Consider the following 26163-nt stretch of genomic DNA (forward strand, 5'->3'; position numbering starts at 1 on the left):
GTAATGGGACTTTTGTCCGCAGCGCTCGCGCAAAAGTCATCTGTGTCGTAAACTCGTAGCCTCGATTGGACAACCCCAAGTCCACAGCTCGTGATCCATGGACAGCCCCTGCTCAGAAGTGCTATGTGATTCGAATAAGGAGTTAAATCTGACTTGGCCGCCAACGAAGTCACTTCTCGACAAGATATATTCCGTGTAAGCCAATATTTCTTCACGGATCCAGTAAGCAAAAGAGATATGTGCCGTCATGATCTTGAATTCCGGATTCACAGACTCAAAAGTCGCAACATTTTATCATGGTGTTGGGTTCAGTATCGAATGGGGTCGGGGTTGACCACAATGCTATGACTGGAACAGACAAAAATGCTGAAAACCGAGAACGTTTATGAAGGAAAAACCGAACAAGAAGGCTTGGCGCCACGGGAAGGTTGCACTGCAAGCAAAGGCCGCACATGAGAACGCTGTAGCTCATGGCAAATGGCATCAGGATGTAGGTCGGATTATCTAAATAAATAAATAAGATTATAATAAATGAGCTAAACAACCATCCCCCACGACACGCAATGTGGAATTTCTGCGTGTGTATCGGTAGTCAATCCTGCTTCATTCATGCTACCTTACTTTAACTTAATTACCTAGATTTGGTAATTATAGATTTTTTTCATTACTTATATTTACTAATAGTAAATAAGTATAAGAGAACTAGTCTTGGAAAACAATAAAACTTTTCTTTTAAAAAGATCTTTATAAAGAATGTTAAAACTCTTATTACTACTAGTACTAAACAAATTTACAGAAAGGTATCTTATACTAAGGGAAAGGTTAGTGTACAAATAACTCTACCCTTATTGCCCGACCTTAAGAGAAAAGGAAACAAAACTAGGGTATATACAATCTAATAATCTATCTAGCAAACTAAATCTAAATACTGTAGATAACAATCTATCATTCCGCCCCCGCCGCCTAGGACTTAGCCGCGTCGGCACTCTCAGCTGTTAGTTTACTTGCTGATTCCGTTGGCGCACCATCATCGTAAGCAATAGCCAGGTATTTGCCTGGGTAGTATTTGGCTGTCCACATCTCAGCCAACATGCTCTTATTAATATCCTTCAAGTAGTAGTTCAACGGGACACCAGAGGTACCTTCCTCCGCTTTTTTGAGGTAGTCCTCAAGTGCAGTCATCATTGAGTTGACGTCGATAACCTTGTTTTTGCCGTCCTCATTTTCTGTCAATGCAGATAAAGCAGCCGTCATCTCGTTATTCTTCATGGATAACATTTGAGCGCCCGTTCTCGAGGTGTCCGCTGCTTGCTTTACGCTGTCCTATTCGGCGACACTGGCATTCTGCATTGTCGTCAGCGCCTCGAGGCTCGACTTCGGATCAAAGTTAGCAAACTTTTCTACGCCCATTCGAACATCAGAGGCAACAATAGATGGAATTACACCCATACAAATCATTGTGGCATAGCAGTTGATATCCTGCGAGCTGAGAAGACTCTTGACGCTGTTAGCCATAGAGTTGTTGACACCAAACCCTCCAGCAAGACTTTCGTAAGCTGCAATCATATCCATGGCCCCCTTTGCTTGCGCTTGGAAGGTTTCAACAGCAGTGTTCATCTTGTCGCTGACGCTTGTGTTGTTGCTGTTCAGAATGTGGACCATGCCTACGAAGCTCGACCCAAAGGTCATGCCAGAGATAAGACTGAATTTGTTGTCGTCTTTACCTGCAGTTTTCTCCTTAGCGATCGCCAACATGCTATCTGTGCTCGTTGGATTGATTGTATCATCTTTGAACAGATGATTCCACACCTTGATTCCTTTGTCGACATTGATAACAAACGGCGCGAGAACGGATGCATTCTTGTGTGTACATGAGACAGATATGACCAAAGTGCCGGAGATGTTATGCTTCTTGACTTGATCGCTAACCTGGCTTGCAGCAGCCCGAGTCATCTCTGCAGACTTGCTTGAACCTAGAAAGCTTGCTGACGCCGACACATATGATGCGACACTGCCAGCTAACGACGAAGCTTCCTCTTTATTGGTATCGTTGGAAAAGTACTGTACATCCATGTTGAGTGAATCAGAAGCAAGCGGCATTGATTTGATTTGTGTCTTGACATAGTCCACTGGGCTCTCCATCTCCACGTGTACGCTCCTGATCGTGGCACGTAGAGGTTGAATTTTCTCCTCTGCCTCAATCTTCTCCTCGACGTAGTCTGCAGCCGCCTCCTCAATTTTGGCGTCTAATGTCTCAATAGACTTAGAGATCTTATCTGTTTTGATGCCCATGTTGAGAAGTTCAGTCCGAGTCATCTGAAGACTGCGCTTGGCTGCTAATAGCGTGTTGAGATGTTTTTGAGCTGCATCGACGGGAGCCTGCAGTCCAGATATGCGCTCGACCAATTTAAGAGCATCACTGCTCACGATGTTGGCCTGTACAAGCGATGGATCGTATGGGATCGAGGAAGGCATCGTGATAGTGATTTTAGCTGACGAAGCGATCTGAGAAGAAAGGCTGTTAATGATATAAAAAGTTTTATTTGACTTCGATGCTACTTACTCGTTGTTTCTATCCCACACCATGGCTGCCTGTATACGTTCTGACACTTTCTCATATGTTCTAATGCTAGGCGGAGTCGCCGAAAGGCTCCATGTAACATCTTTCTGAACGTCTTGTGTGAATATCTGCCCAGACACATAATAGAGAAAAAATTGCTGTATATCGCATAGCTGAGGGTGTGATGATTAGGTCATATTGCCCAGCATCTCCTCAGCTGCCGAAGAGAATCCGGCATCTGCTAGATTGCTTGCATACGAACGAATCAAAATTCACCTGAGAAGACTGCGCGAGGATGTAGCGAGTCTTTATGGGTGTGCTACACCAAGATCTGTATGGGTAAGATCTGACTAGTCAATACATAATATGTCGAGCTTTCAGCTACACTCAGGCGGGTTGGATTGCGCGCCGGTTTAAGCGAGCGCTCCATCCGCGCTCCGTCATCACCAGTTAAAAAGGAGGGCTTGCGTGCTCGACGATTATGATCTCCTCAAATGTGATGTCTGACACACTAAGTTAAAAGCTGATGACCTATGGCTGGCTCAACAGTCTCGAGGTGCGGTAGGGAAATCTGGCCAGTCGAAATATTTATATAGGATCCATCTGACTCTGGAATGTGAACTCTTCAAAGATAAACAATCCACACAAGAACGACACTGCAATTGATCACAATTTCTGAACCATTACTCTCAATGGCCTTGCAAGCATCGAAATATGTTGTTGCGGGTAACTTACTACATCTCCCTTTGTGGAAACGATTTTAACTAACTTTTCCAACAGACGCTAAAGATCGGACTGGAAGTGGAATCGTATGGCCACTGCTTCAACGATCCAGATGGAAAAGCCGACGACGTGCTGAAGGATCTCTATGATCCTAAAGGCAAAATATTGTACGTGTTTAGACAGGACACGAAAGGCAATCTCAACCGAGACACTGCACTTGAGCTCTCTGACAAGAATTCGCATCTTGTTGCGACCGCCGAGAGAGGCGCTGGGAAGAGCAGCATCCGCACTGAATTTATCTACGGTGGAGACATCGACCAGCCCTTGAGCCCCGGAGGCGAAAGGAGCAAGAAAGTTGCGCAACGTATACAACAATGGATAAAGTTATGGAGCTCTATCCCCCGCGAGGAGTGGAACACCATCTATGTTCAACCTGGTTTCACTGATACTCCGTCCCAAACATCCCACTTTCCAATTTACCGTTTAAATAAATGTGACACGGATCCTACCGTCATCAGCCAAATCACGATTGGAATGCCACTCGCGGGGTTTGACCGTATTGTCAAGGAAGAGCAACTCTATCGTCACTTCTTTGCTTCGGAGGCACCAAGTGTCAACGAGCGACGAAGAGAAGAAGCACAATGTATCACACAAAAATTTGTGAGCTGGACTGGCAAGCAACGTGGTTGGGTCGGCAATGGATATACCCAAAAGTATGCGCAGGAGACTGCGACAGGCTTTTTGTGTATCGTACAGGCGTACGTCTCTGCGGCCAGGGAGCAGAACCCGGAAGGTTATAACAGATTGAAGCTCAAAGTTCCATTCATGCCACGTACTGATTTTCGTACGATGCTTCATCTCGTCTGCGATACTATGACTTCCACGGCAGCCACGACCTTCCGCAAAGATTTGGCGACCGAGTTCTTCAGCCATGATCATAAGCCCAACCTCAAAGACTTGAAATGGAGTTTTGCAAGTCGAAAAGGATCGCAAGTTGGGGAGATAACCGTTGAGGTCACAAAGTTTTTGAAGGACCTGGAGACTGATTGCGGAGACACCAGCAAACTCACAGATCTGATTACACAGGGAGACACGAACAGCAACTCACAAATCGGTGCACTTGGGAGGAAGGTAGAGAGATTTCTGGATAGTAAAGATGACAAGTTACTAGGACCAATCCTGGAGTTTAGACAGTTAGAGGTTGTGGTGGCAAGTAAGCTAGTGCCGATGTTGCAGAATCTTGAAATGGAGGTAGCTAAAGTCCACAAAGAGGTTTTAAATTCAAACTCCGCCTAAAAGAGAAAAGCAGAGTTACTAATCTAGACTACTCTTAACTATTATTTCTAAATATTTCTTCCTTAATTCTCTTCTCTAATCTTTTACTATAACTAAGAGATATTGTACTTCTTTAGCCTAAATTAATTATAAGAACTCTCTATACATCTATAGTCTTAAAGTCTTTATTAATCTTTTTTTTTATTATTCTTTTATAATTATCTATTTAACACCCAATTCTTAATTTTTAAGAGGGCTATTATAATAGAGTTCTAGGCTTTTATATACTTATTAAGCTATCTACCTACTTTAGCTTAGTAATACTAGACTTAGTAAGTATAGTAATTTATTTTATTTTTAAAGCTATAATAATAAGCGTTAGATTTACTATTAACTATAGAACTATATAGGATACTAAACGGCGAATATAGTTATATTCTTTATTTACTATTAATTATCTAAAAACATATTAGATTTACTACTCGGGATTCCTAAAACATCTTAATAACTATTACCCTAGAACTGCTTAATATAGTAAATATAATTTAACAATTTATGTCTTCCGAGATTTGTATAGAAAGTCTCGAATTTTTGAAAATCCATATTCATCGTTCTCGGGCAATGCAGACTCGAAATCTTTGTTTGTCCACTCACGTGTCCCAATCTTAATTCCTAGTTTTTCTCCTTTACGATGACAAAAATCCAAATCAATAATGACCGGAGCGTCCCCATCCATTAGTATGTTCCTTGGATTAATATCGCAACGAATAAGATCTAAGTTATGAAGGTGCCGAATGCCCTGCTGGATACCCTTCCAACAGAGGTCAATGTCGAAAGGCCGAGAGTCCTCAGTTGCTCTATCTTGCAAAGTTGCACCGTAATTGACGAGGCAGAGGCCCGTTATTTTGTCATCCTCGACCACACATCGCAAAGGTTTAGCAATATTAGGATGGGGAAATGCTCTCAAGGTCTCGAAGACTTTTGCTTCGCTCAGTAGGAGACTACACATTTTTTCGGCTGGGCCCTCGGTGTCCTCATAAAACAGTAGACTAGGTCGCTTAGTGTAACAGTCTTGGGACAATGGCTGAGGTGCTCGTGTGGATTCTTCTGAAGTTGGAATTGGGATAAGGTCGAGTTCATGTATATCGGGTTTGGAATTCATGGAGTAACGACGAGTCGACATCGCATAGTCATATCGATCGGCCTCTCTAAGTATAATCTTTGTGTAGGCAAATGTCCAATCGTCATTCTCTACTTCCCACATCTCGGTTTGTTCGCAAATTTCCGTATTCTACTCTCGTTAGGAAATAGTAATTAAGTTATTGAGCGTACTTACTGAAAAAATCTATTGATTTTAGAATGACAGATGAAGTTTTGAATTGCCAATGACGTTCCAGACTACAGGTCGTGGATTGTATTTGCTTCCTTAGGAGAGAAGGAAGAGATTTTCTGCCAGAGCGGAACGATGAATGATAAATTACGAAATGCCTAGGAAAGTGTGGGAAGTACGTGGGTTTGCGAAAGCACGAAATTTTTCTTTTCTATATGGCGTGATGGAATTCCAATACAAACTCGCATTCACCGAATATCCGAGGCTCATATTTTTGTCAAGTAATTTTGACAACACTAAAACAAGCGAATAATTCACAGCACTAGAATACTATAGCACAACACTACGAGACGCGCTAACCTTAAGGCTATGGAAATTAGCCATTTAACACCAGAAGATAATGGGTAGAATCGTCTTGAGAATTAAGTTTTCAATTCTGTTTCGCTCGTGATACCCTTTATACTGGTAGTGGATTAATACCATCATCGGTAAGGTATGGGGTTCTCGTGTCTCATCGCCCGCCATCGATTACTGGCTCGAATCAAGTCTTCACATCCCTCTAAAGCCCACGCCCACTTTCTTATAAAACCCGGCGTGACCTCCCAGTTTTCTATCGACCATGGGTTTCCCCAATTGATGAAACATCGACGTCCAGTCGTGTAGTCGTCTGGCTCCTCATAATCCTCCATCTCGAGATCGCCGCTCTGAACGCGTGGACGAGTACCAAGGTGGGCAGTAGATGAGGAAGTCATGCAGTTCTTACCATCTGCAATAAAAGGCGCATGAGTTGGGAGCAAGTCCTCGAACAAATCCCTCAGCATATCCTCAGGCACAAAATCTACACCTTTCTTGATCAAATTGTCTCGAAACTTGGGAAAGGGGAACGGGTCAATCCAGGATGTGTGCGCGCAGGTCGTTTGTAGCTGAGTCGGATGAAGTGAGTTTGGAAGATCATAGTGGTTGGGCCGGTCCATGACAACCAGACCACCACAGACGCGTGTTGCGAACTGCGGGATGCGTGTGGTGGAATTTGACCCATCCAGAAAGAGTGCCTTTACAAGGATCAATGATTTATTGATCATCAGTGCATTGCCGACATTGTATTGAATCAAATGAATCTGGTGATCGATCGAGAGAGGAAGAACAACTCGGGAATCACCGGCAGCATTCTGAGTTCGGCCCCTTGTAAAGAACACTGTAGCTAACTCTTGCGACAATGGGACATGATCAGCTGGGTTTTGTGTTGCACCCGTATCCTGCTCTTTACATAGTTCGACTTCACATTGGTTTTGAACCGACCGAACACGTATCTTGTGTCGTCTTTTGAAGTTTACCACCCATCCAGTGGAAAAGGTTGGCGGCACAAGGCCCTTACTTTCATCGGAATGCTCCCAGATTTGACTAGCTTTTGAGGCAATTTCGAGATTGGTGACTCTAACAGACCGTCGTTCAATATCTTGAAGCCAGCACGTGAGCTCTGTTTCAATCCAGGGCCATTGGCAGTCACGTATGCGATAACGAGAATTTACTGGGCCGCCGTTGTCGAGAGATGTGAATTTATCGCTTAGACTGCGACTAATGCTCGACTGACTGATCTCGTAGCCATATTCTGCCTTGAACCAAGCTCTCAAGTCTGCATGAGAAGGTTTTGGAGTCGTTGACTGGAAGTATCGGCGTAACGCACATCGCTGCGAGTGAGGTATTGAGTTCCTGCCCCCAGACTGCCCTCGAAGTGTGGTCGGGGGCGCCATGGGGACAGAATCCGGCACTTTTGCGAGCGTGACTTCTACCATTGTTGGATATTTTCGTTGGAAGCTTAAGGCTTGAGATACTTGAAAAAGCGACTTTCAAGGCCGACTGATTGGTTGGATTTGTAATTCAATCGAAATAAAGTGTGAAGGAAGTTGTGCTAAGCTTCGGTGTCCTTGTGAACAAGAACCTCAGATGGCCGAGTATCCCTATAACACGACGCTCTTGAGTCAGTCAACAAACGGGCTTACAAATAGCTAACGTTTACCGCCGAGCAATAACTAGGCTAGATTCAGGCTAGGTATCCTTCAAAAGCGACGCCAAGGCTAAATCGTTGGATTAAAGTTTGTTGTGTTGCACCGTGCACGCTTTTCGTTTCAACATAGGGGCTCGAATCCCTAAAACGCGACGCAACATGCATTGAATTCTCACACGACGACGATATGGATTTATGCGTTTGTCCGAAGTCTTGTTGCGACTTGTTTTTGTATTGTTCAGCAATTGCAGTCCGGCGTTAAGAAATTTGTACATCCGTTGGCATAGGTATAATAAGTAGGCGTATCATCATGAACAAAAGAATGCCAGAATTCAAACACTTCAATTCCATTCGATCATATCTCATCTAAAGACTCATCTTTCACGTTCTTATCAAATCCTGCCTCCAACTCTAAATAAAATCAAGGATTTACAATGTCTCGCTACGCCGAAGCTCACAAGAACCCAGCAGGACCTGGAGATGCGCGTCCTACAGCTCTACAGATCATCAAAGATGAAGGAGTTGAAGGCAAGCTCGTCGGAAAGGTCATTGTTATCACGGGTACTTCTTCTGGAATTGGAATCGAGACAGCTCGTGCCCTGGCTCTCACAGGCGCAAGACTGTTTTTAGTCGCTCGAGATTTGGGCAAAGCCGAAAAAGCGCTCGAAGGGATCTACACCCCCGGAAAAGACGAACTCATTGAGATGGACAACACTTCCCTAGGAAGTGTACGCACCGCTGCAAAGACAATCCTCGAGAAATCTAACAACCAAGTCAACATCTTGATCAACAATGCTGGAATCATGGCTGTGCCAGACCTACAGTATACCAAAGACGGCCATGAGCTTCAATTCGGTGTCAATCATCTCGCACACTTTCTGCTATTCGAGCTCTTGAAACCGGCTCTACTCGCTAGTTCCAGCAAGAGTCTTTCGTCTCGAGTCATCAATGTTTCCTCCTCCGCTCATCACATGGCAGGTCTCAACAAGAACTCTGATTACAACTTCAACTCAACCGAATACACCCCTTACGGCTCATACGGACAATCGAAAACCGCCAACATCTACATGGCAAATGAGATCGAGCGTCGCTATGGCTCTAAAGGTCTGCACGCTACCAGCCTTCATCCAGGCATGATCCAGACCAATCTCATGCAATTCCTAGATCCGGAAGTCGTTCAGGGCATGCTAGCCGCCAACCCTGGAATCGAAAATAATTTCAAGTCGCCAGAGCAAGGTGCTGCAACGACAATTTGGGCTGCTATCGGCAAGGAATGGGAGGACAAAGGTGGAGAATACCTTTTTGATGTAGCAAAGACAGAGCTTGGCAAAGAGTCGGGTACTATGTTGGCTGAGGGTTATGCGGACTATGCCTACGACGAGGAAGCTGAGGCTCGTCTCTGGAAGGACTCCTTGAAGATTGTTGGGTTGACGGACAGTGCATGAGACTTTTGCTTCGGGGGGTCAGCTTCTATTGTAGCTTGCAAGAATAGGTCCAGATATTAAAAATAAATTCAATCTCACCCATGAGACATCTTGTTAGCTATCATGCCTTGGTCGCCGAAACTTCCAACATCTCATAATCAGATCAATATTTTCATAGAAACCAGTTCAGGCATAACGTGACATGCCCTGGAAGCGGATGCTGAGTTTCGGAATATGACTAGGGACTCCCTGACTCTTGTAAAGTTCACCAACATGATTCCGATGAAGTGTAGTAAGAGATCGGACATCGGAACTTGTGTGAAATTTGTTGATTTGTACGATTACTCTGCAAGTACTCTACTCTTCCAGGAAAACTTCTATAAAATCTACTACTTTTCAATGCGCAAACCGGAAATCCTTTCTCCTCGAACCCGACAGAGTTGTGTTATCCCTATAGTCCCGTTGTTGCTCCGGTGTCAACTTCGCCCACTCACGATCCCTCTGCTTATTTCTCTGCACATAATACCATTTTGTGAATAGGAAGAGTCCGATGGATAGAAAGTTGACAATCAGCAGGTTTCGATTACCGCGACGGTACAAGGGCTTATCGTCCTGGCGATACATGAAATTTGAACAAATGTTCCCGAGTTGCACTGACATGTTGTAGAATGCGGTGGAGACAGATCGAGCTCCGACGTTGTTGGAGTTTTTGGATGCCCAACCGACGAGAATGGCATGACAATAGGGATACGAGAGAAGCACTGTTGTTAAGGCAAACGTACCCCAGGCGTTGGTTAAGGATCCAGGCCAGAAGCGCAAAGCAATAATGCAAGGCAGTGTCCAGATTGGCTGGAGTATTGCGACCATAGCGCGTTGATTTGTTCTCTCACTTAACCACGTAAGTCCAAGGAGCGTGATGATGTGAGCAAGTGAGTATGGTATTGTTAGCAAATTCGTGTTGAATGTACTGAAGCCGAGTGACTTCAATGTAAGAGTGATGTAAGTTGCTGGTGGCGCTTGAGGGATGTAAGCAATCATTCCTATCGCGTATAGGGGCCAAAGATCATAATCTTTTGCCGCCTCCCAAAGACGGCGGGGCGTGATGGCTTGTCGATTGTGCATGTCACCCTTTGAAGGGTCGTCTCGAAGAACCCTGTTGACGACAATCTTGACCTCGCGGTCAGTGAACCACCCATTCGGTCTGAACCAGGTTTTGGTCTGTACTGCCGATGCTGGCATCATAAAGAAAGAAGCGATTCCAACACAAAGTGTGATGAGACCCTCGATCAAAAACAGCCACTGCCATCCGCTCCAGCCTTGAATACCCCGCATACGTAGAAGACCAAAAGCCATGAGCGAAGTGATGATGGTCGTAGTAGAGAGCGCACACCAAAAGAAGCTTAGTCGAGTTGGTAACTCCCGTGAAGTGTAGAAATAGGACAACCAGAGGACAATGTCTGGGATGAAGCCGCCTTCCAATAGACCCAACAGGCAGCGAGTGACATAGAGACCCGTTCGGTTATGGATTGCACACTGAGACATAGCGACAATTGACCAAAGACTAATTTGCATTGGGATCCATCTATCTGGTCCGATTTTCTTTGAGATCAACTGAGACGGCAGCTCAGCTAAGAGGAACGAGAACAGAAAAATGACGTTTCCAAAGTTGTAGTCTGTGGCTGTTAGTGAGTAATAATCAGACAGTCATGGTATGCATACCATTCGTATTGACTTTTATATCCTTCAGCAGATTATCGGCCGCTGCTTGAATCAAGTTGCCTCTGTCGACCTGCAAACCAAAGAACATGACACACTAGTGCCGCAATTATTAGAAACTCTTTCTCGACATAGATCGCCGCAAACTCACTGCCCACAAACAAACACGCCAGTCCAATCTTCTCACAAGCCTTCTCTCCTCTTCCTCGGTCCAAGTGAAAGTAGGATCGAAAACATGACGACACTCATACTGCGATTTCTCATAGGCTGTGGTCCAATATTCGGCAACCTCGGGGTCTAGGAAAGGATTCTTCTGCAATGCCAGGCCTTCTTCATCAGAATCCGAGATACTGGAAGTCAAGTCTCGATCTTTTGGTACAGGATCGCTAAATGAGGTAACGGTGTCGTAGTGAAGCTTGTCATGAGGCACAAGCTTCGCCGAGTCGTGTGGTTGGACAAAGGAGGCGGCATCTTTGGAGTTTGACATTGTGAATAAGGCTCCTTGGGGTAGTTTGTAGGCAGATAGTGCTACGCATCGCTTCTTATGGGAGTTCAATAGCGAGAGAACTTCAAGGGTGGTGGTAAATTGCGAGATCCGAACGACAATTGCGAACCTGCAGCAAAAGCCCACTGCACCCTCCACCAGACTCTAAGATTGACCTGGGAAGGATAAAAGACGGAAGGTGTATTCTAACAGGCAACTCATCCCGGTATGATATTTAGAGATGGTCGGGATATGCAAACATGCATGCCATGCACCCATCGCAGCGGGTACCCCTAGAATGCACCGTGACTCGGAACAGTTGACCAAAACCTCAGTTTTGAACGAGCAAACAAAACAAACTATCAATATTTCTTCTGAGCCAAGCACTTATCTTACCACTCCCTCAAGCTTTGCAACCGCTCTTGGTCACGAAGCTTAGAAAAATAGCCAAAAGCCAATAAGTTTCCACTAACACGCAATCGAGGTGGGCCATGAAGTGCTTGATCAAGCCGTGATAGCCAATTATACTGCGGATCACCCCTTAGGAAAGTCTCTTTCAATGAAAAAGGTTAGCAAGCGAAGTGGAAAGGGGGGAAGTTTGCCATCCCACCCCCACACTTCCTCACTTCAGATGCATAGCTGTATGAGACAATGCCGACATTGATGGCATCATGAAATAGGGGTCCTCTGATTGCTCAATTGAAGCGTTCTTTCCTGGGCCGCCATGTGGTCTGGACAATTAGAGCATTGTGGCGAGTTGAGAAAAGCTGTCCGACCATGAATACCGCGATGTGTTATCGCACCTATCAGCACCGTGCCGTTCGATGGACATAGCTCGGACTTATGAAAAGGACTTTGCTAGCAATTGGTTTTCTGTTTGCGATGATGGATTTGAGTTTTTGCGCGTTCGTTCGTCATATGCTCCATGTCGTGGCGTGCTTTGGTCTTGCTTCAACCGAAGTGGTTCACGTCACGTGCGTTGACCATCATGTCTCTCGGAAGGGGTTCTTTTCAAATTTAATTGCTGGACACAAAATGATTGAAGTCATGTTTAAATTAAATGTGTACTGAGATTGAAAATCAATTCAAGGAAATAGAGTTGATGAAGCACGACGCAAATAACAATTTATAGTAACAAATGCATCAATTGACTACTATTACGCTACTACAACATCAACCTAGATTAATCCAAGTTAAGGAAGCTAAGCCGACGCTTTTGCAGCTATCTGAGCTAGATCCTCGCGTCTGCTCTTGCTAGCCGGGTCAAAGAATGGTCTTTCTCCAACACTAACAGTCCTCACACCATATCTCTCACCCTGGTCCTCGATATCATAAGTAGCAGTGTGGAAGACAGAACGGTTATCCCAGATAGCAATATCATTCTTGTTCTGCCACTTGAATCTCACTTGAAGGTCGTGGTTGTCGACCAGCAAACGCGAGAACCATTTCAGAAGAGCCTTGCTCTCCAGTTCAGTGATACCATTGATATGAGAGATGTGACCACCGACGGGAAAGATTGATTTCCATCCGGTGACAGGGTTCGTTCGAACAACAGGGTGTACAGCTTTCAATTCCTTTCCTACATTGTCGGGAGAGCCACGCGGCTTTTCGTATATTTCAAAACCCCCTCGCTGTGCTGCTTCGATGAAGCCTGGTTGATGGAAGGTTGTGGTCAAGCCCTCCAGGAACTTCTGGTATGGTGCAGAAATTCGATCATAAATCTCATATCCAGACGCCCATAAAGTGTCGCCACCAGTCTTGGGCAGTATCTCCAACCTCAGACTTGAGTAGTCTGCCGGTGCGGGCTCAAAAGCAATATCGGAGTGCCATTGGCCGGAGTTCTGTTTCTTCCCTTTCGCTTCCGGTGAGTCGATTCTAGAATTATCCTTGTATAGTTTCTTGTTCAACTCTGAATCGATGGTGCTGATTTCTGGATCAGAGACACGATAATCTTCTCTTTCGGAGTTCAGAATAGGATGGATGTGGAGGCCAGAGCTGGCTGGCTTCCCCGACAGGATACCAAGCTTTTGCACAAGTTCTTTTTGAAGCTCAGCAGTCAGGTCATTTTGAGCACGGAAGAAGACCACTCCGCGTTGAGAAACTTTTGAGAAGCAACGTTAGCTGCTATACAGACATGACCTATTTTTCCACTTACTGATAAGCGCGAGTTCCCGTATAAGGTCGTCTGAATTAGAAGCTTTAATCCACTGAGCAAGTTTGGCATGAGGATACTCTCGCCCAATCACTGGCGTGGTGTCGAAGTGCTCATATTGATCAAGAGCACCAGTAGCCTTCACCCAAGGCTTTGAGTTGTTGGACTTTGCTGCTGAGACTGGGAGGGGTGCAACGGGTTGGCTTTCGGTTGCGGAGGGTGCCATGGTTGTGGAATTACTTTGCGAGGCACTGTTTCTGTAGACGCTTTGTGGTTTTGAGCTTCAATCCTTCTCGGGGAGTGGAAGATTCGAGTAGCAGTTTTGAGCGACAAGGAAGGCGAAATCATAGTTCAGGTAACGGATTGCGTTGGCATATATGTAGGCAAGCTTGGATAGAGAACGGAAATCAGATAGAAATCCTTTTTAGGAACATATCTTCCCCCCACGTATGACAACATTCTTCACGATCGTGACGAACTTATCTACAAACAAAGACAACTTCAAAATTAGAGGGCGAGAGCGGGGACCTGCAAGCCAAGAGTGGTGCGTTGATGTTTGGTGTATCTCGGAATTCGAAAAGTGTACCTAGGTAGGGGATGCGATTGTTTTCTAAGGAGGGGTGATTTGGTCATTCATACCCCGTCTTGCGCAACACTTGCGTCTTACGAATCATGGCGGGGAACTGCACAGTTTGAGATCAGCGACAAGACACCGTTTTGCAATGGGTAGACATTGTCCCACAAATTGTGACAACTAAGTTACCTCCCGCAAGATTGGAACTTCTGCAGTTGCTCGATCCGAAGGGTTGGTCGCTCCAGGTCCGTTGAGGTTTAGCACTACTGAAAATAATTGTCTAAAGTAGCTTAAAGCCCCAATCTCCTATTTAAATTGTACAGTACTCTTCCCATTGAAATCTCGTAGCGTGATTGAGATTATTTGAAGCGGTACTCAGTCCAGGAAATTGTGATATCGGAGACGGTTGCTGTATAACACGCGGTTCAAAATGCCAAATGTGTTCTATATTGGATACAAAGTAGGCGCTCTTGTAAATGAATCTAATGTAAACGCGCTGCAACAAAAAGGTATAATCTAAGTGTGAATGCTTCCGATCAAAAGGGAGTAAGATGGAGTAGGAATCTGAATCATTCAATGCGCTTCTTGCCCTCCTCTGCGTTGGTGTATCTCGAGGTACTTAGCCCTCGTTCATGTCTGGCAACGAATTGGCCAATAACCTTGTCCTTTCGTGCATTGGTGATGGCTTCATTGTAGCCTTCCGTAGCCCAAGGTCGTGGATTAAGTTTGGGCCAATTTACCTATCCAAATTAGCGTCGACGCACATGTAGCACCAAGCCAGCGACTTACATAAAGCATTCCATTTCGATAAATAAAGTTAAGACACCAGCAACCGACTGCAAACCAGAATAAAATGAAAATTCTCACAGGGAGAACTGCTGCGTCGGGCAGTCGTCGAGTGAAGGTCCCAACAAAGACAAAGAATGTGCAAAAGGCAAGAAGATATGGGATCGCCTGAATAAGTAGTGGGCGGCGGTCTGCAAACACTGTATAGGACGAAGGGTTGGGAAGGTATGTTCCCAGAAACAGATCGAAAGCATCCTGACGTGGCCCATCCATGTAATTATTTCTGATATATCTCGAAATTGAGTTTTGAAGATCTTGCAAGGCGCCTGCTTTTGTTCTCTCACCCGTGCGTGTGAAATCAGTTTTGAGAGCACCGGTTCCGGAATAAGATTTGGAAACGACGTCAGCATTGTCAGCCCATACTTTGCGAAACAAGAATTCGAAAGCAGCATCAGATGTGAATGTTTCGCCACGAGTGAGAATACCCAAATCTGTGAGTTGGCGGTTGAGAGTCCAGCGAGCCATCATGCTCTGTACTACGTTGGTTCGATCGAGACAGTCCATACAATTCGTACGGACTACGCTTGTTTGCCGGTTTCGTACCTCCAGACCACCCTCGAATGATGCAGGCATATCCACAGCCCGGAAATATTGCTGTTTATCGAGGGCTTCCTGCATTCTATCTAGAAGCAATTGAGCTCGATGCCATTTGAGACCCTTGGTCTCGTTATGAAAATCAAAATAGATGTAATGGATGCGATCGAATTCTTGCTGCCGGTTGCTTGGCTCAATGACACGAAACTTCTCGTCGGATAATTGATCTTGTGCCGTACGTTCTTTGGAGCTCCCGGATTGTAGAGCTTTGACTAATTGTTCATAAGCTTCTTTCACCTGTTTCTCACGACCTTTCTGGTTTACAAGATTGACTAGATAATTGTCCCCATAGAGTCGTATTTGCTCGTCAAAATGCGCTCTGGCAGCGGGAAGCGCGGACTCAATCCCTCGCACTTGCAGCTTAGGTGTGTAATGAAGCGTGTTGATTTCTGCCCAGTACACTGGAACACTGCCTCTTGTCTGTACGTAGGAAAGGATCTGTGCCTCTTTCCCACCAGAACCCCCCATCTTGCCATTTTGGATACCTCCCCCTCCAGCGAAACCCGCAGGACCGCTGGAATTGTCGTTCAAAACAATGATTTGCTCGGTCTCGTTAAAGTTCGAGACATGTCCTTGCTCATCAATTCCTCTGGACATGTATCTGGCCCCTGCTCGATGGCGGGAGCGCCGCGTAATCAATACGAGGGTCAATGGTGTTGACTTGACGGTCGTGTTTTGGATTTCAAGCATGCCAAACATAACAGGCAAGATATAGGCATCGGCGCCAGGTTGCTGGGCATGTTGGTGTCGAGTTCCAGATGTTCTGAAGTCGATAAGGTCAGACTGAATAAAGCGATTCCAAAAGAAGCGGTCGTCGGCGCGTTTCCATAATGGTTGGGCGGTGTCTAGCTGCGCCTGTCGCTGGAAGGAGTTTGTGATGTCGAAAGAGTATGAGAAATATAGCGGACTGGTTTTAATGAAAGTCTTGAGCAAGGTCAAGTATGTGTCTTCGTCTTGGTCGTGGAGGGGTCGTTCGCGAAGCGGGAGAAATTCCGTGGCAATGACTTTGTATATCATATGGCCCTTCAGTCTCTTGATCGGTTGGGCTTTCGTTATCACGATTATGTACTTATCTGCCATATCGTTAACTACTAATCGCGCTGTTCTCGTTGCGCCGAAAAGTCTTACCCAGCCGCAACTTGATCATGCCCAGTATGCCTGCAATGCTGGAAACGCGCTTCCCTCCCAACAATTGGCCATCATTGAGGCGGATATCTCCAGAGGGTCGGTCAACTACCAGCGTAGGGGCAGATGGAGAGGAAGGAGACGTGAAGGCGTAGTATGACGCCGAGGCGTGAACATTGATATCTCGAAACGGGAGGGTAGCCATGACTGTTGGAAAGCTAGCTCTAGGAAAGCGAGTTTGACGGCCCGAACCGCAGTTGAGATGGAGGCTAATGTGCGATCGAGAAGCGCATATGCCTGCTTTGCTGAGTTGTGGTTGAGATGGGATTACTTGAACTGATCAACAAAAGAAGGCTGGAATCGATAGCTGTCTTCTGTGAGCCTTGCCGACAGGGAAGCAGGGCATTTGAGCTTTACTAGGCCCACATCTACGTTTGGATAGACAAGGCTTGCCTCTTGATGGCAAACAGTGAACCAGAGGAACTTTGCAGATGCTGTTTTAAGGGAGTGTACATGTTCAGGCCCGGAAGAAGTAAATATCTTCTACGTTCATTGACTGAGAATATGTCTACAAACTACCTGGGTACCTAGGTAGACTTTCATGCTGCGATGCGTCGTCATTTCAAATCACGTGCCGTTACTTGTTACCTGGAGATGTGGGCGAAGGATTACGTGGCGTGGCTTGAGTAATGTCACTGTCACGTGGCGCTCATAGCGTCGCCTTCCTGAATCCGACGGGTCCCAGGTCCCTTCGAGACATCGTCACCCAGAGCTGCACCAAAGAATAGCACAACCTCTTCTTTCTACCTGCCCAACCCAGCAAAGCACGAACGAGCTTCTTCATATACCCGGCCACCAACCCGCTTTGAACTCTGGATTACCTTCCACCCATTCCTTTTCCCGACCTCGACTTAAGCAATCTCACCTTATCCAAACATGGCATCTCGCAGCCAGCCAGGCTCCCGCGCGGGTAACTCGAGATTCGCGCAGTTCAAGCTTGTACTATTAGGTAGGCAAAACGGCGGTCCCTGATATCTTCATTTTCCTCTCAAGACTAATTTAGTAAACAGGGGAATCTGCCGTGGGCAAGGTACGCCGACTTCGTTGTGCTGGGGGTGGTCTGGGACTAATACTTGTGTAGAGTTCTATCGTGTTGCGGTTTGTCAAGGTGAGCGCAACTGCAAAAGAGTTTTAAGTGTATCTCTAACCAGCCTCCCGCGCAGGACCAATTCGATTCATACCGTGAGAGTACCATCGGGGCCGCCTTCTTAACACAAACGATATCCCTTGACGACAATACAACGGTCAAGTTCGAGATATGGGATACCGCAGGCCAGGAGCGCTACAAGTCCTTGGCTCCCATGTACTATCGAAATGCGAACTGCGCGGTGGTGGTATATGATATTACCCAATCGGTAGGCTATAGATATAGATACGGCTCAGAAGTTGAGGCTGACAACGAGTGTGCTAGGCGTCGTTGGACAAAGCAAAGCAGTGGGTCAAAGAGCTCCAGCGGCAGGCAAACGAGAACATAATTATCGCCTTGGCTGGAAACAAGCTTGATTTAGTTACTGAACAACCCGACAAGCGTGCCATCCAAACAGCCGATGCTGAGGCATATGCTAAAGAGGCTGGATTACTTTTCTTCGAAACATCGGCGAAGACGGCAGAGAACGTGCGCGAATTGTTCACGTCGATCGCGAAGAAACTTCCATTAGATCAAGCCGGTCCAAGGAATCCAAGAGCTGGCGTTCGAGGTGGTGTAGAGCTTCGACCTGAAACGCCTGGAACGCAAAGCAATGGCCCATGTAATTGCTAGATGAGGGGTGGATATGATTACGGACATCTTGTTTTTCGACATTCGTGGCATACTTTCACGGCGATAGATATCTTCAACTTCTCCTGTTGGTCCAGAATGGGTTCTCAAGACGGATCCAAAATAGACCTCCCAACCAGAGGAGGTATTGCATGGTGGAATACTGTTTGGCACCTAATGAATCACCCTGTGCAAGCCTGATGGAGCAGCTCTTTTAATAAGTCGGTGTGGCTTGGTTTCGTGGTCTTGGATCGGTTGGTAGTCGAGGGAATATCCTCTTGCAAGGCGCGGGTCTTTTACTGAATTGAATTATTTTTGTTCTTTAGCATTTTGGGATGTAAGATATGCAACATGCAATAGAGCACAAACATATGAATCTTGAACGAGACAGTGCTGGCAGTGCTGTGCTGGACAATTTATTTCCTCGCTGATGGCTACCATACGATGTGAGATTGAAAGCCCTTTCAGGGACTGGGAAGTTTTATTTTGGCCACAGCGACTATTTCCATTGTAAATTTGTCCTTATTATATCCACTGCTTTAAGAATACCCCTTGAGGGACCATTAATCGATTCCCTAGTCAGGACTACGTACTACCAAGGTAAATCGTAAGTACTCGTAAAGGTCTTAATGGTCGAGTGAGTGAGTATCATACCGATGATGAAAGCTTGGCACTGATGCTTGAAGCTTTGACCACCAAATTGCGAATGCGGAATCTCAACCTTGGGTTTTTCGCGAACCTGCCAGGTCCAAGTCGTATCAACAACCTCAACATCCATTCTCCAACCCTCGGCAGCCCGTCATGCTGCGCGCATCTCTTCGCTCACCTCGGGTGCTGGGCCCCAAGTCGGTTTCTAACACGGCCGGCCTTCAATGGCACTCCATTCAAGCAGCTCGGGTGAGTTCAGCGCAGCTTTCTGAAGCTCGACATACGCATGTCTATTTATTGCTCAATTGCCCGTTGCCTATTGCAAGTCTGCGAATGCTAACTTTTCTGTGCGATATAGAGAGGATATGCAGAGACAGCAAAGCCATCCATTGGCAATTCAAAACCTGTCGTTCTGCCTGGATCCGCGAGCGCGACTTCTCCGCAGCCTCCACCACCTCGACAGCCCATGATCCAAGGAGCTCCTACACCCACAAAGCCGACCACAAATCCTACAATTCCTGCTCATAACGTCCCATTGACCCCTCCGCCGCCGCCAACGAACAACGTTGTCAAACCAGCTCCATCTGCGACTCCCCCTCCTCCACCACCTCCGCCGCGGAAGCCACGAGGCCGCGTTCGCAGATTTCTGACCGCACTTGTCCTGTTAACAGCACTTAGCTTTGGTGGAGGTGTCTATTATTCCAGAATCAACGACAACTTCCATGATTTCTTTACCGAATACATTCCCTTTGGAGAAGATGCTGTGCTTTACTTCGAGGAGAGGGAGTTCCGAAAGCGATTCCCGCCCACCACGACCCGTAAACCTCGAGACACCGGTGATAGAGTGAAAATACCCAGTCAGTCCGGCGTATCGTGGAGAGTTGCGGAGGACAACAAGAGTGCTACTGCGCGACACGCCAATGCCTCAAAGGATACCCCAAAGCCAAGGGAAGCAATCCAGGATCCTGTTGGGACCAAAACTGAAGAGAAAGTCAAAGTCGTTGAAGCTGCAAAGAAAGAGGCGGCTGTACCTAATTCTCAGTCTTCTGAGACAACACTACCACTTGGAAAGGCTCCAGAGGGAAAATCACCAGTGGTGCAGTCGCCAGTTAAGCCAGGCCAGCCAGTAAAAAAGGAGACAGCTCCGTCATCCACTACAGCTAATGCTATTCCGTTCACCGCTCCAGAAGTCGATCAACCTTCAAAGTTTCCTCCCGAGGTTACTCGCATTGACCCCATCAAAGTCAATGATGCGAATGAACCAGTGGTTCAAGATCTGGTCAAGATCATTAACGACATCATCACTGTGGTAAACGCGGACAATTCCAATTCTAGATTTTCGACTACGATTGACAAAGCCAAAAGGGAGGTTAGCAAACTTGGCGGCAAAATTAAAGCTCTCAAGGACGAGGCAGAAAAGGATGCGACCTCGAAAATCAACAGCGAGAAGGAGGATTTCGACCGGGCCGCAAAAGAGCTGATTCGCCGCCTTGAAGCTGAAATGGCCAAGCAACAATCACAGTGGCAAGAAGAGTATCAAAATGAACGCCAGAAGATTCAAGAAAATTATGAGCAGAAGCTGAAAGCCGAGGTTGAGAGGGCACAACAGGTCAACGAGCAGCGTCTCAAAAATGAATTGCTCAAGCAAGCAATTGATTTGAAGAACAAATTCATGTCCGATGTGAAGACTCAGGTGGAAGAGGAACGTGACAGTCGGTTGGGAAAGCTCACTGATCTTTCAAAGACTGTGAATGATCTCGAGAAACTGACTACGGATTGGAATTCTGTCGTGGATGCGAATTTGAAGACCCAACATCTCCACGTGGCCGTTGAGGCTGTTCGTGCGAATTTGGAGAAAAGTCAAGTTCCTCGACCTTTCGTTCGCGAACTTGCGGCTTTGAAGGAAATTGCATCTGATGATGAAGTCGTCAACGCAGCTATTGCATCAATTAATCCAGTAGCATACCAACGGGGTGTTCCTTCCTCATCCCATCTCATCGACCGATTTCGACGTGTTGCGAGCGAGGTACGCAAAGCTTCTCTCCTGCCAGAGGATGCCGGTGTTGCCAGTCACGCCTCGAGTTATATTTTGAGCAAAGTTCTATTCAAGAAGAAAGGCCTTGCGACAGGCGACGATGTTGAGAGTATTTTGACAAGAACGGAAACATTCTTGGAAGAGGGCAATCTGGACGAAGCTGCCAGAGAAATGAACGGCTTAAAGGGGTGGGCAAAGACGTTGAGCAAAGACTGGATGGGTGAGGTTAGAAGAGTACTTGAAGTGCAACAAGCCTTGGACGTAAGTTCATCCTCATCCCGGATTGTTGATATAAGCAAAACTAACGTCAAATAGGTAATTGCTACTGAAGCGCGGTTGCAAAGTCTGAGGGTTGAGTAAAATTATCGCTTCCATTTGTACATGAGGTTTGGTGCGGTCCAGATGACCGGCATCTTTGTATGAGATAGAAATAGACATGTATTCAAAAGTAGACTGAGTCTGGCTGCCGCAATACCTTGTTTTCTTTTAAATATCGATGTCTAAATTGCAGCAGGCGATGTACACATTGGCAATACTTCACGAACAGGGAAGCTCTCGGCGCTCCAGGGTGGCACTTCCAGCATTAAGATTGACGTATATTACTAACGGGCATTTTAGAGAATACTCTGTCTATTCTGTTTCTAGTGGCTTACATACACGCATCTTCGCGACGAATTTCTCTTCCGTTAGCCCCATCACTGATAGCCATCACGTCTATCAACAATGCGATTCGGCTGGCTTGTACCACTCAAACGCTCGTTCGTTCACGGGTGGTGGCGAATCTTACAGTGGCGAAAGGATCTATGTTTGGACTCGAAGCGGCTGCAGTCACGACTGGAGATTTGACTCCGGAATGGTATATTGCGTTAACGAAATTATGGAGTACATGTGCTGTTGATATAGTTACATCCTACGCCTCGACCTCTGTGCAATATGGTTTAGCACCTGCGAGTTTAAGAAGTTTGTCCGTCAGTTCCGGCTCGGTGGAAGGTCTGTCACGATGCAGTAGATCGGCCTTCCCGAATCTCTGAATCTTATCTGCCTTCCAAAAGTTTCTGTGAGGCCAATGGGTCTACCAAAAATCAGTATCAGACACGAATTTCAATAGGAAGAGGGTAATTGCAGACTCACCGTACGCTCTCTTGCCTCGAATATTTGCTTCTTCTTCGCCAGTTCTTCTTTCGATGAGAAAGATGCGGGTGTGTAGCAGACGTCTAATCCAACAGGTAAGTATTTGAGATTTTGAGCATTGGGAATGGACACTTACAGAACAGAGCTCTTGTCTGCTTGCTCACAGGACGAACGTTCCAGTGGACCAACCGACTATCCCAGAGTATAAGGTCGCCCGGACCACAATTCACCTTCACCTCCACCGCGCCATTCTCTTCAAACCATTTTCTCTCTTCCGCATTAAATCCATGCCAATCATCCGGGACCACACCCCACTCAGCTTTCTTCTCTGTGCCGTGGATCTTGAAGAACTTTTCGTTGAGCACATGCGAGCCTTTCAGCACCATCAATCCACCGTCCACGTTTCCGTTCGGACATAAGTTTAAGATGCCTTGGATACACTGGATTCCTTTTAGGTGAGGGCTTTGGTCAACGTGCTCCCATGGCGTACCCGGGCCTGGCGAAGGTCCGGGAGGAGGGAGGGTAAGGTTTATACCGTCGAATGAGGATAGTAGTTCGTCTGTTCCCCAGATTGTCTTGAATGCGTCGAGGACTCCTGGTTCTCTGTTAAGCGAGTGTCAGCTTTTCCGTGGTTACTTCAGGAAAGGGCAGGCAACATACTGTCTCGCATCCCAAACGAATTTCTCATGAGCGACTGAATATCCATGATACATTCCTCCCTTCCAATGGGCGGGTAGATTCTCTTCCGTCCATGTGTCTGGGTTGTGACGGTCGAATCCGAGTGGAAATGTCTCAAGCCATTGGATCATGGAGTCTTTGTACTTTTCTGCGCTGTCTTCTGAAATCGCTTCCTTGATGACAACGAAGCCGTCTCTGAATAAGTCATCTCGAAAGTCGCCGTAGGATTTGGTGGTATCCGGTAGTTCCGTGAGTGAGTGAGGCATATTGAAGTTTGTCTAAACGAGATTGTCAATAATTTGATGATTTAAAGCGGAACGACGATAAAGAAGAATCTGATCAAAAATGCTCTCAATTCATATTGGGACTATAAATATTTCACGTTTCTATATACTCTCAGTTCTTCAAAATCTAATTGATGGAAGTAGTAATTGCTTCGAATTGTGGATCATCGTCGACCGCGGGCCGATGAAAGTTAGTTGTGCCAGAGAGCCGAGGGTGGGATATTCTCTTTCCATCCGCGGCCGGTCCCGAATCTGATGACAAGTAAGCAAGTTGTCCGAATCCTCAATCTATAAAAGTTCCCCCGCGGGCGCGGCGCTTGAATTGAAAGACAACAAAACCCCCAGACTTCCCCATAATAAACATGAACGGCGAACACAGCCAGGCCGACCCTGAACATTCGGAACGCCGCGGATCAAGCCTTCAACTCAGCCGGCAGTATCGGTCAAAGAAGAATCAACCGTCAGATAGTAACATTCTAATATAGAAATGATTTGCCGACTGACGTAAATAGTTGTGATAGCTGTCGTCGGCGGAGGGTTGGCTGCGTTCGTGAAGTTGACCAAACCAGTTGTACTTTATGCCGCTTCCGGGGAACCTCGTGTACCTTTGAGTCTCGACCTATTCCTAAAAAGACCTCTTCTTCTCATGTCCAGACTAAGACCAAGGCACCGCGTGAGTTCTCTCTGAGGCCGGTGAGTTCGATACATGCTCCGCCTCCGAGTATTGAGCCAGAGGATATTACACAAACATCTACCATTTTCAAGAGTAGAACATGTCTCTATGGAGGACCCAGCAGTGATCAAGACCCTCACTTACTCAGGCATTTGGCCTTTGATAGTACCAATCGTTTCGGAGATGCAAATTGGATGGTATGGCGGATGTTGCCGCGTGCTCAAGATCCTGTCTTCTTCACAGTAAATCACTGCCCAGATAACTCTGATGGACGCTTATACGTACAGGTAATTCCCAATGCACACCTAGATGCACATGAAGATATATACGATACGAAGTGGCTAGACTCCATCGTCTCCCCGTTTCAAGATGTAGTTATTGACGCCTATTATCGACATGTGCACCCAACATTCCCGATCTTAGAACCACAACAGCTTTTGAAGCAAGCGATTTCCGAGCAGCGAGTACCAGCATCACTTCTTGGAGCAATATACACGATAGCGCTACCTTTTCTCGATAACTTGGGTCAATTTACCTCCGGTAAAAAGCCAGATGTGTATGCGCTATATTTCTACGTCACAACAGCCCTGGGTTACGAGACCATGACCCCAAGTTTGCGTACTGTCCAAGCAAACGTTATCATTCTACAGACCCCTCCTGTCATAATACGGGAACCTAATCTACCAGGTGCTTGGACTCGTACCTCCTCGGTACGTTCGTTCAGTTGTGGTTCTTACAACATCAACTCATGACTATAGCTTCTCGCATTAGGACAAGAGATTGGTCTTCATCTCGATCCAACTGGGTGGAACATCGATCGACAGGAACAAAAGTCGCGCAAGATTGCTTGGTGGATAATCTACGTGCAAGAGAAATGGTACTACTGACTTCCAATCATCAATGTTCAATCTAATACCGGCAGGCTCTCGCACTGGCTTGGCTACCCAAGTCATATTCTCGCACACAGCTGGACAGTTCCGCCTCTAGCTATCGGCGATTTCTCCGACGAAAAGGATACCATTACTTTTGACATGATCAGTTCAGCCAATAAGTTCATTGCCCTCACAGAGTTGACTTTGATCCTGGGTGATGTTTTATCCTCGTTTTACACCCAGCGTCCTGCGCGTCCGAATGCAAATCAAATTCTGCTTGAGGATGAACGTCGAATATTGCACCAACTAGATGAATGGAAGGTGAGGAATCGGTGGTCAGTGACGAATCCGCATAAACTTCCTAATGGTATGCATCTCATTCTCTTGCGCTGAATTACTACCTATCGATCACCGCTGAAAAATCTTGGCTGAATCATACTAGAATACTTTATTGTATTTGCTTACTCTACAATCCACCTATCGGTCTGCAGAGCCGTGCACGCAAAAACAGAATTCCCCATCGAAGCTACCAAGGAACGTGCAATGACTGTTTTCGATGATTTGATACACGTCTTGAGCAACTTGCAACCTCAAGCTGTCGACATGTTGTGGCTGAGCTGTACGACCCAAGACCCTCATCAAAGCCCGTTCGCAAGATGCTAACTCTTAGCCAGACTGCAAGGGATGCCTCACATTCATGGGGAATTTTATGATTACGGTAATGTTGTCGAGTGTAGAAGATCGATCGTTTGAGAGCGGCAAAAGAAGATTGGATGAGTATATGGCTTTGCTGGAGAGGATATCGAAGACGTTTGAGTTTTCGAAGTTGCCGTGTCAGCGGTTAAATTTGATTATTCAGAGGTTGTTTTCGTCGAGGGAATGATTGTTGTTTTGGGAGTGTATAAAGTAGTGCTACTTTATAGCAATTGTATATTATAGTAGTAATCATAACACGAAAAACATAACATCTAATAATGGGCATGTTCAGAAGTTCAGAGAGCAGGCTCATGAGTATCACATGTTATTTCAATATTTGACGGTTCCATGTGGGTTCTTCACTAAAGCATGCAAAAGATAATCATTGCGTTACACCATTACCGGTAGTCTGCGATTAGGCATCTATTAGCTAGCACTACCGTGGATTCTATGCATTAACACCTTTCTAGAACTCACGTTTCTATGCCTAGTTTATTTAAATCTTGGATACACCGATGCACA

The 26163-nt window shown here is 46.1% G+C and overlaps 13 protein-coding genes across 13 annotated transcripts; 5 read left to right on the forward strand and 8 right to left on the reverse strand.

The window, feature by feature from the left end:
• Positions 1–963: 963 nt before the first annotated feature.
• On the reverse strand, positions 964–1278 carry GLAREA_04188 (uncharacterized protein; the record flags this gene model as incomplete). Its single annotated transcript, XM_008086565.1, has 1 exon — positions 964–1278. The coding sequence occupies one exon, from the start codon at positions 1276–1278 to the stop codon at positions 964–966; it is 315 nt and encodes a 104-aa protein (XP_008084756.1).
• A 45-nt stretch (positions 1279–1323) lies between these two features.
• Positions 1324–2475, reverse strand: GLAREA_04189 (uncharacterized protein; the record flags this gene model as incomplete). Its single annotated transcript, XM_008086566.1, has 1 exon — positions 1324–2475. One exon carries the CDS (start codon positions 2473–2475, stop codon positions 1324–1326), a length of 1152 nt encoding a protein of 383 aa, XP_008084757.1.
• Positions 2476–3274: 799 nt separating this feature from the next.
• GLAREA_04190 (uncharacterized protein) lies at positions 3275–4579 on the forward strand (the record flags this gene model as incomplete). Its single annotated transcript, XM_008086567.1, has 2 exons — positions 3275–3286; positions 3341–4579. 2 exons carry the CDS (start codon positions 3275–3277, stop codon positions 4577–4579), a joined length of 1251 nt encoding a protein of 416 aa, XP_008084758.1.
• Positions 4580–5111: 532 nt separating this feature from the next.
• On the reverse strand, positions 5112–5822 carry GLAREA_04191 (Protein kinase-like (PK-like); the record flags this gene model as incomplete). The annotated part of the gene is made up of 1 exon (XM_008086568.1): positions 5112–5822. The coding sequence occupies one exon, from the start codon at positions 5820–5822 to the stop codon at positions 5112–5114; it is 711 nt and encodes a 236-aa protein (XP_008084759.1).
• Positions 5823–6370: 548 nt separating this feature from the next.
• GLAREA_04192 (Homeo) lies at positions 6371–7681 on the reverse strand (the record flags this gene model as incomplete). The annotated part of the gene is made up of 1 exon (XM_008086569.1): positions 6371–7681. One exon carries the CDS (start codon positions 7679–7681, stop codon positions 6371–6373), a length of 1311 nt encoding a protein of 436 aa, XP_008084760.1.
• Positions 7682–8327: 646 nt separating this feature from the next.
• On the forward strand, positions 8328–9338 carry GLAREA_04193 (NAD(P)-binding Rossmann-fold containing protein; the record flags this gene model as incomplete). The annotated part of the gene is made up of 1 exon (XM_008086570.1): positions 8328–9338. One exon carries the CDS (start codon positions 8328–8330, stop codon positions 9336–9338), a length of 1011 nt encoding a protein of 336 aa, XP_008084761.1.
• Positions 9339–9713: 375 nt separating this feature from the next.
• GLAREA_04194 (MFS general substrate transporter) lies at positions 9714–11520 on the reverse strand (the record flags this gene model as incomplete). The annotated part of the gene is made up of 3 exons (XM_008086571.1): positions 9714–10990; positions 11037–11130; positions 11185–11520. 3 exons carry the CDS (start codon positions 11518–11520, stop codon positions 9714–9716), a joined length of 1707 nt encoding a protein of 568 aa, XP_008084762.1.
• A 1199-nt stretch (positions 11521–12719) lies between these two features.
• Positions 12720–13895, reverse strand: GLAREA_04195 (Clavaminate synthase-like protein; the record flags this gene model as incomplete). Its single annotated transcript, XM_008086572.1, has 2 exons — positions 12720–13618; positions 13673–13895. The coding sequence occupies 2 exons, from the start codon at positions 13893–13895 to the stop codon at positions 12720–12722; spliced, it is 1122 nt and encodes a 373-aa protein (XP_008084763.1).
• Positions 13896–14812: 917 nt separating this feature from the next.
• GLAREA_04196 (uncharacterized protein) lies at positions 14813–17013 on the reverse strand (the record flags this gene model as incomplete). Its single annotated transcript, XM_008086573.1, has 3 exons — positions 14813–14983; positions 15033–16756; positions 16812–17013. The coding sequence occupies 3 exons, from the start codon at positions 17011–17013 to the stop codon at positions 14813–14815; spliced, it is 2097 nt and encodes a 698-aa protein (XP_008084764.1).
• A 731-nt stretch (positions 17014–17744) lies between these two features.
• Positions 17745–18627, forward strand: GLAREA_04197 (P-loop containing nucleoside triphosphate hydrolase; the record flags this gene model as incomplete). Its single annotated transcript, XM_008086574.1, has 5 exons — positions 17745–17817; positions 17879–17898; positions 17950–17976; positions 18032–18223; positions 18280–18627. The coding sequence occupies 5 exons, from the start codon at positions 17745–17747 to the stop codon at positions 18625–18627; spliced, it is 660 nt and encodes a 219-aa protein (XP_008084765.1).
• A 798-nt stretch (positions 18628–19425) lies between these two features.
• On the forward strand, positions 19426–21667 carry GLAREA_04198 (uncharacterized protein; the record flags this gene model as incomplete). Its single annotated transcript, XM_008086575.1, has 3 exons — positions 19426–19521; positions 19631–21568; positions 21623–21667. The coding sequence occupies 3 exons, from the start codon at positions 19426–19428 to the stop codon at positions 21665–21667; spliced, it is 2079 nt and encodes a 692-aa protein (XP_008084766.1).
• Positions 21668–22217: 550 nt separating this feature from the next.
• GLAREA_04199 (Clavaminate synthase-like protein) lies at positions 22218–23382 on the reverse strand (the record flags this gene model as incomplete). The annotated part of the gene is made up of 4 exons (XM_008086576.1): positions 22218–22379; positions 22439–22521; positions 22575–23041; positions 23099–23382. 4 exons carry the CDS (start codon positions 23380–23382, stop codon positions 22218–22220), a joined length of 996 nt encoding a protein of 331 aa, XP_008084767.1.
• A 380-nt stretch (positions 23383–23762) lies between these two features.
• Positions 23763–25828, forward strand: GLAREA_04200 (uncharacterized protein; the record flags this gene model as incomplete). Its single annotated transcript, XM_008086577.1, has 8 exons — positions 23763–23868; positions 23913–24001; positions 24055–24315; positions 24361–24783; positions 24832–24950; positions 24996–25312; positions 25388–25564; positions 25620–25828. 8 exons carry the CDS (start codon positions 23763–23765, stop codon positions 25826–25828), a joined length of 1701 nt encoding a protein of 566 aa, XP_008084768.1.
• Between the last annotated feature and the right edge of the window lie 335 nt (positions 25829–26163).

The sequence above is a fragment of the Glarea lozoyensis genome (assembly GCF_000409485.1).
Source record: "Glarea lozoyensis ATCC 20868 chromosome Unknown GLAREA5, whole genome shotgun sequence".
NCBI classification, from domain to species: Eukaryota; Fungi; Ascomycota; class Leotiomycetes; order Helotiales; family Helotiaceae; genus Glarea; species Glarea lozoyensis.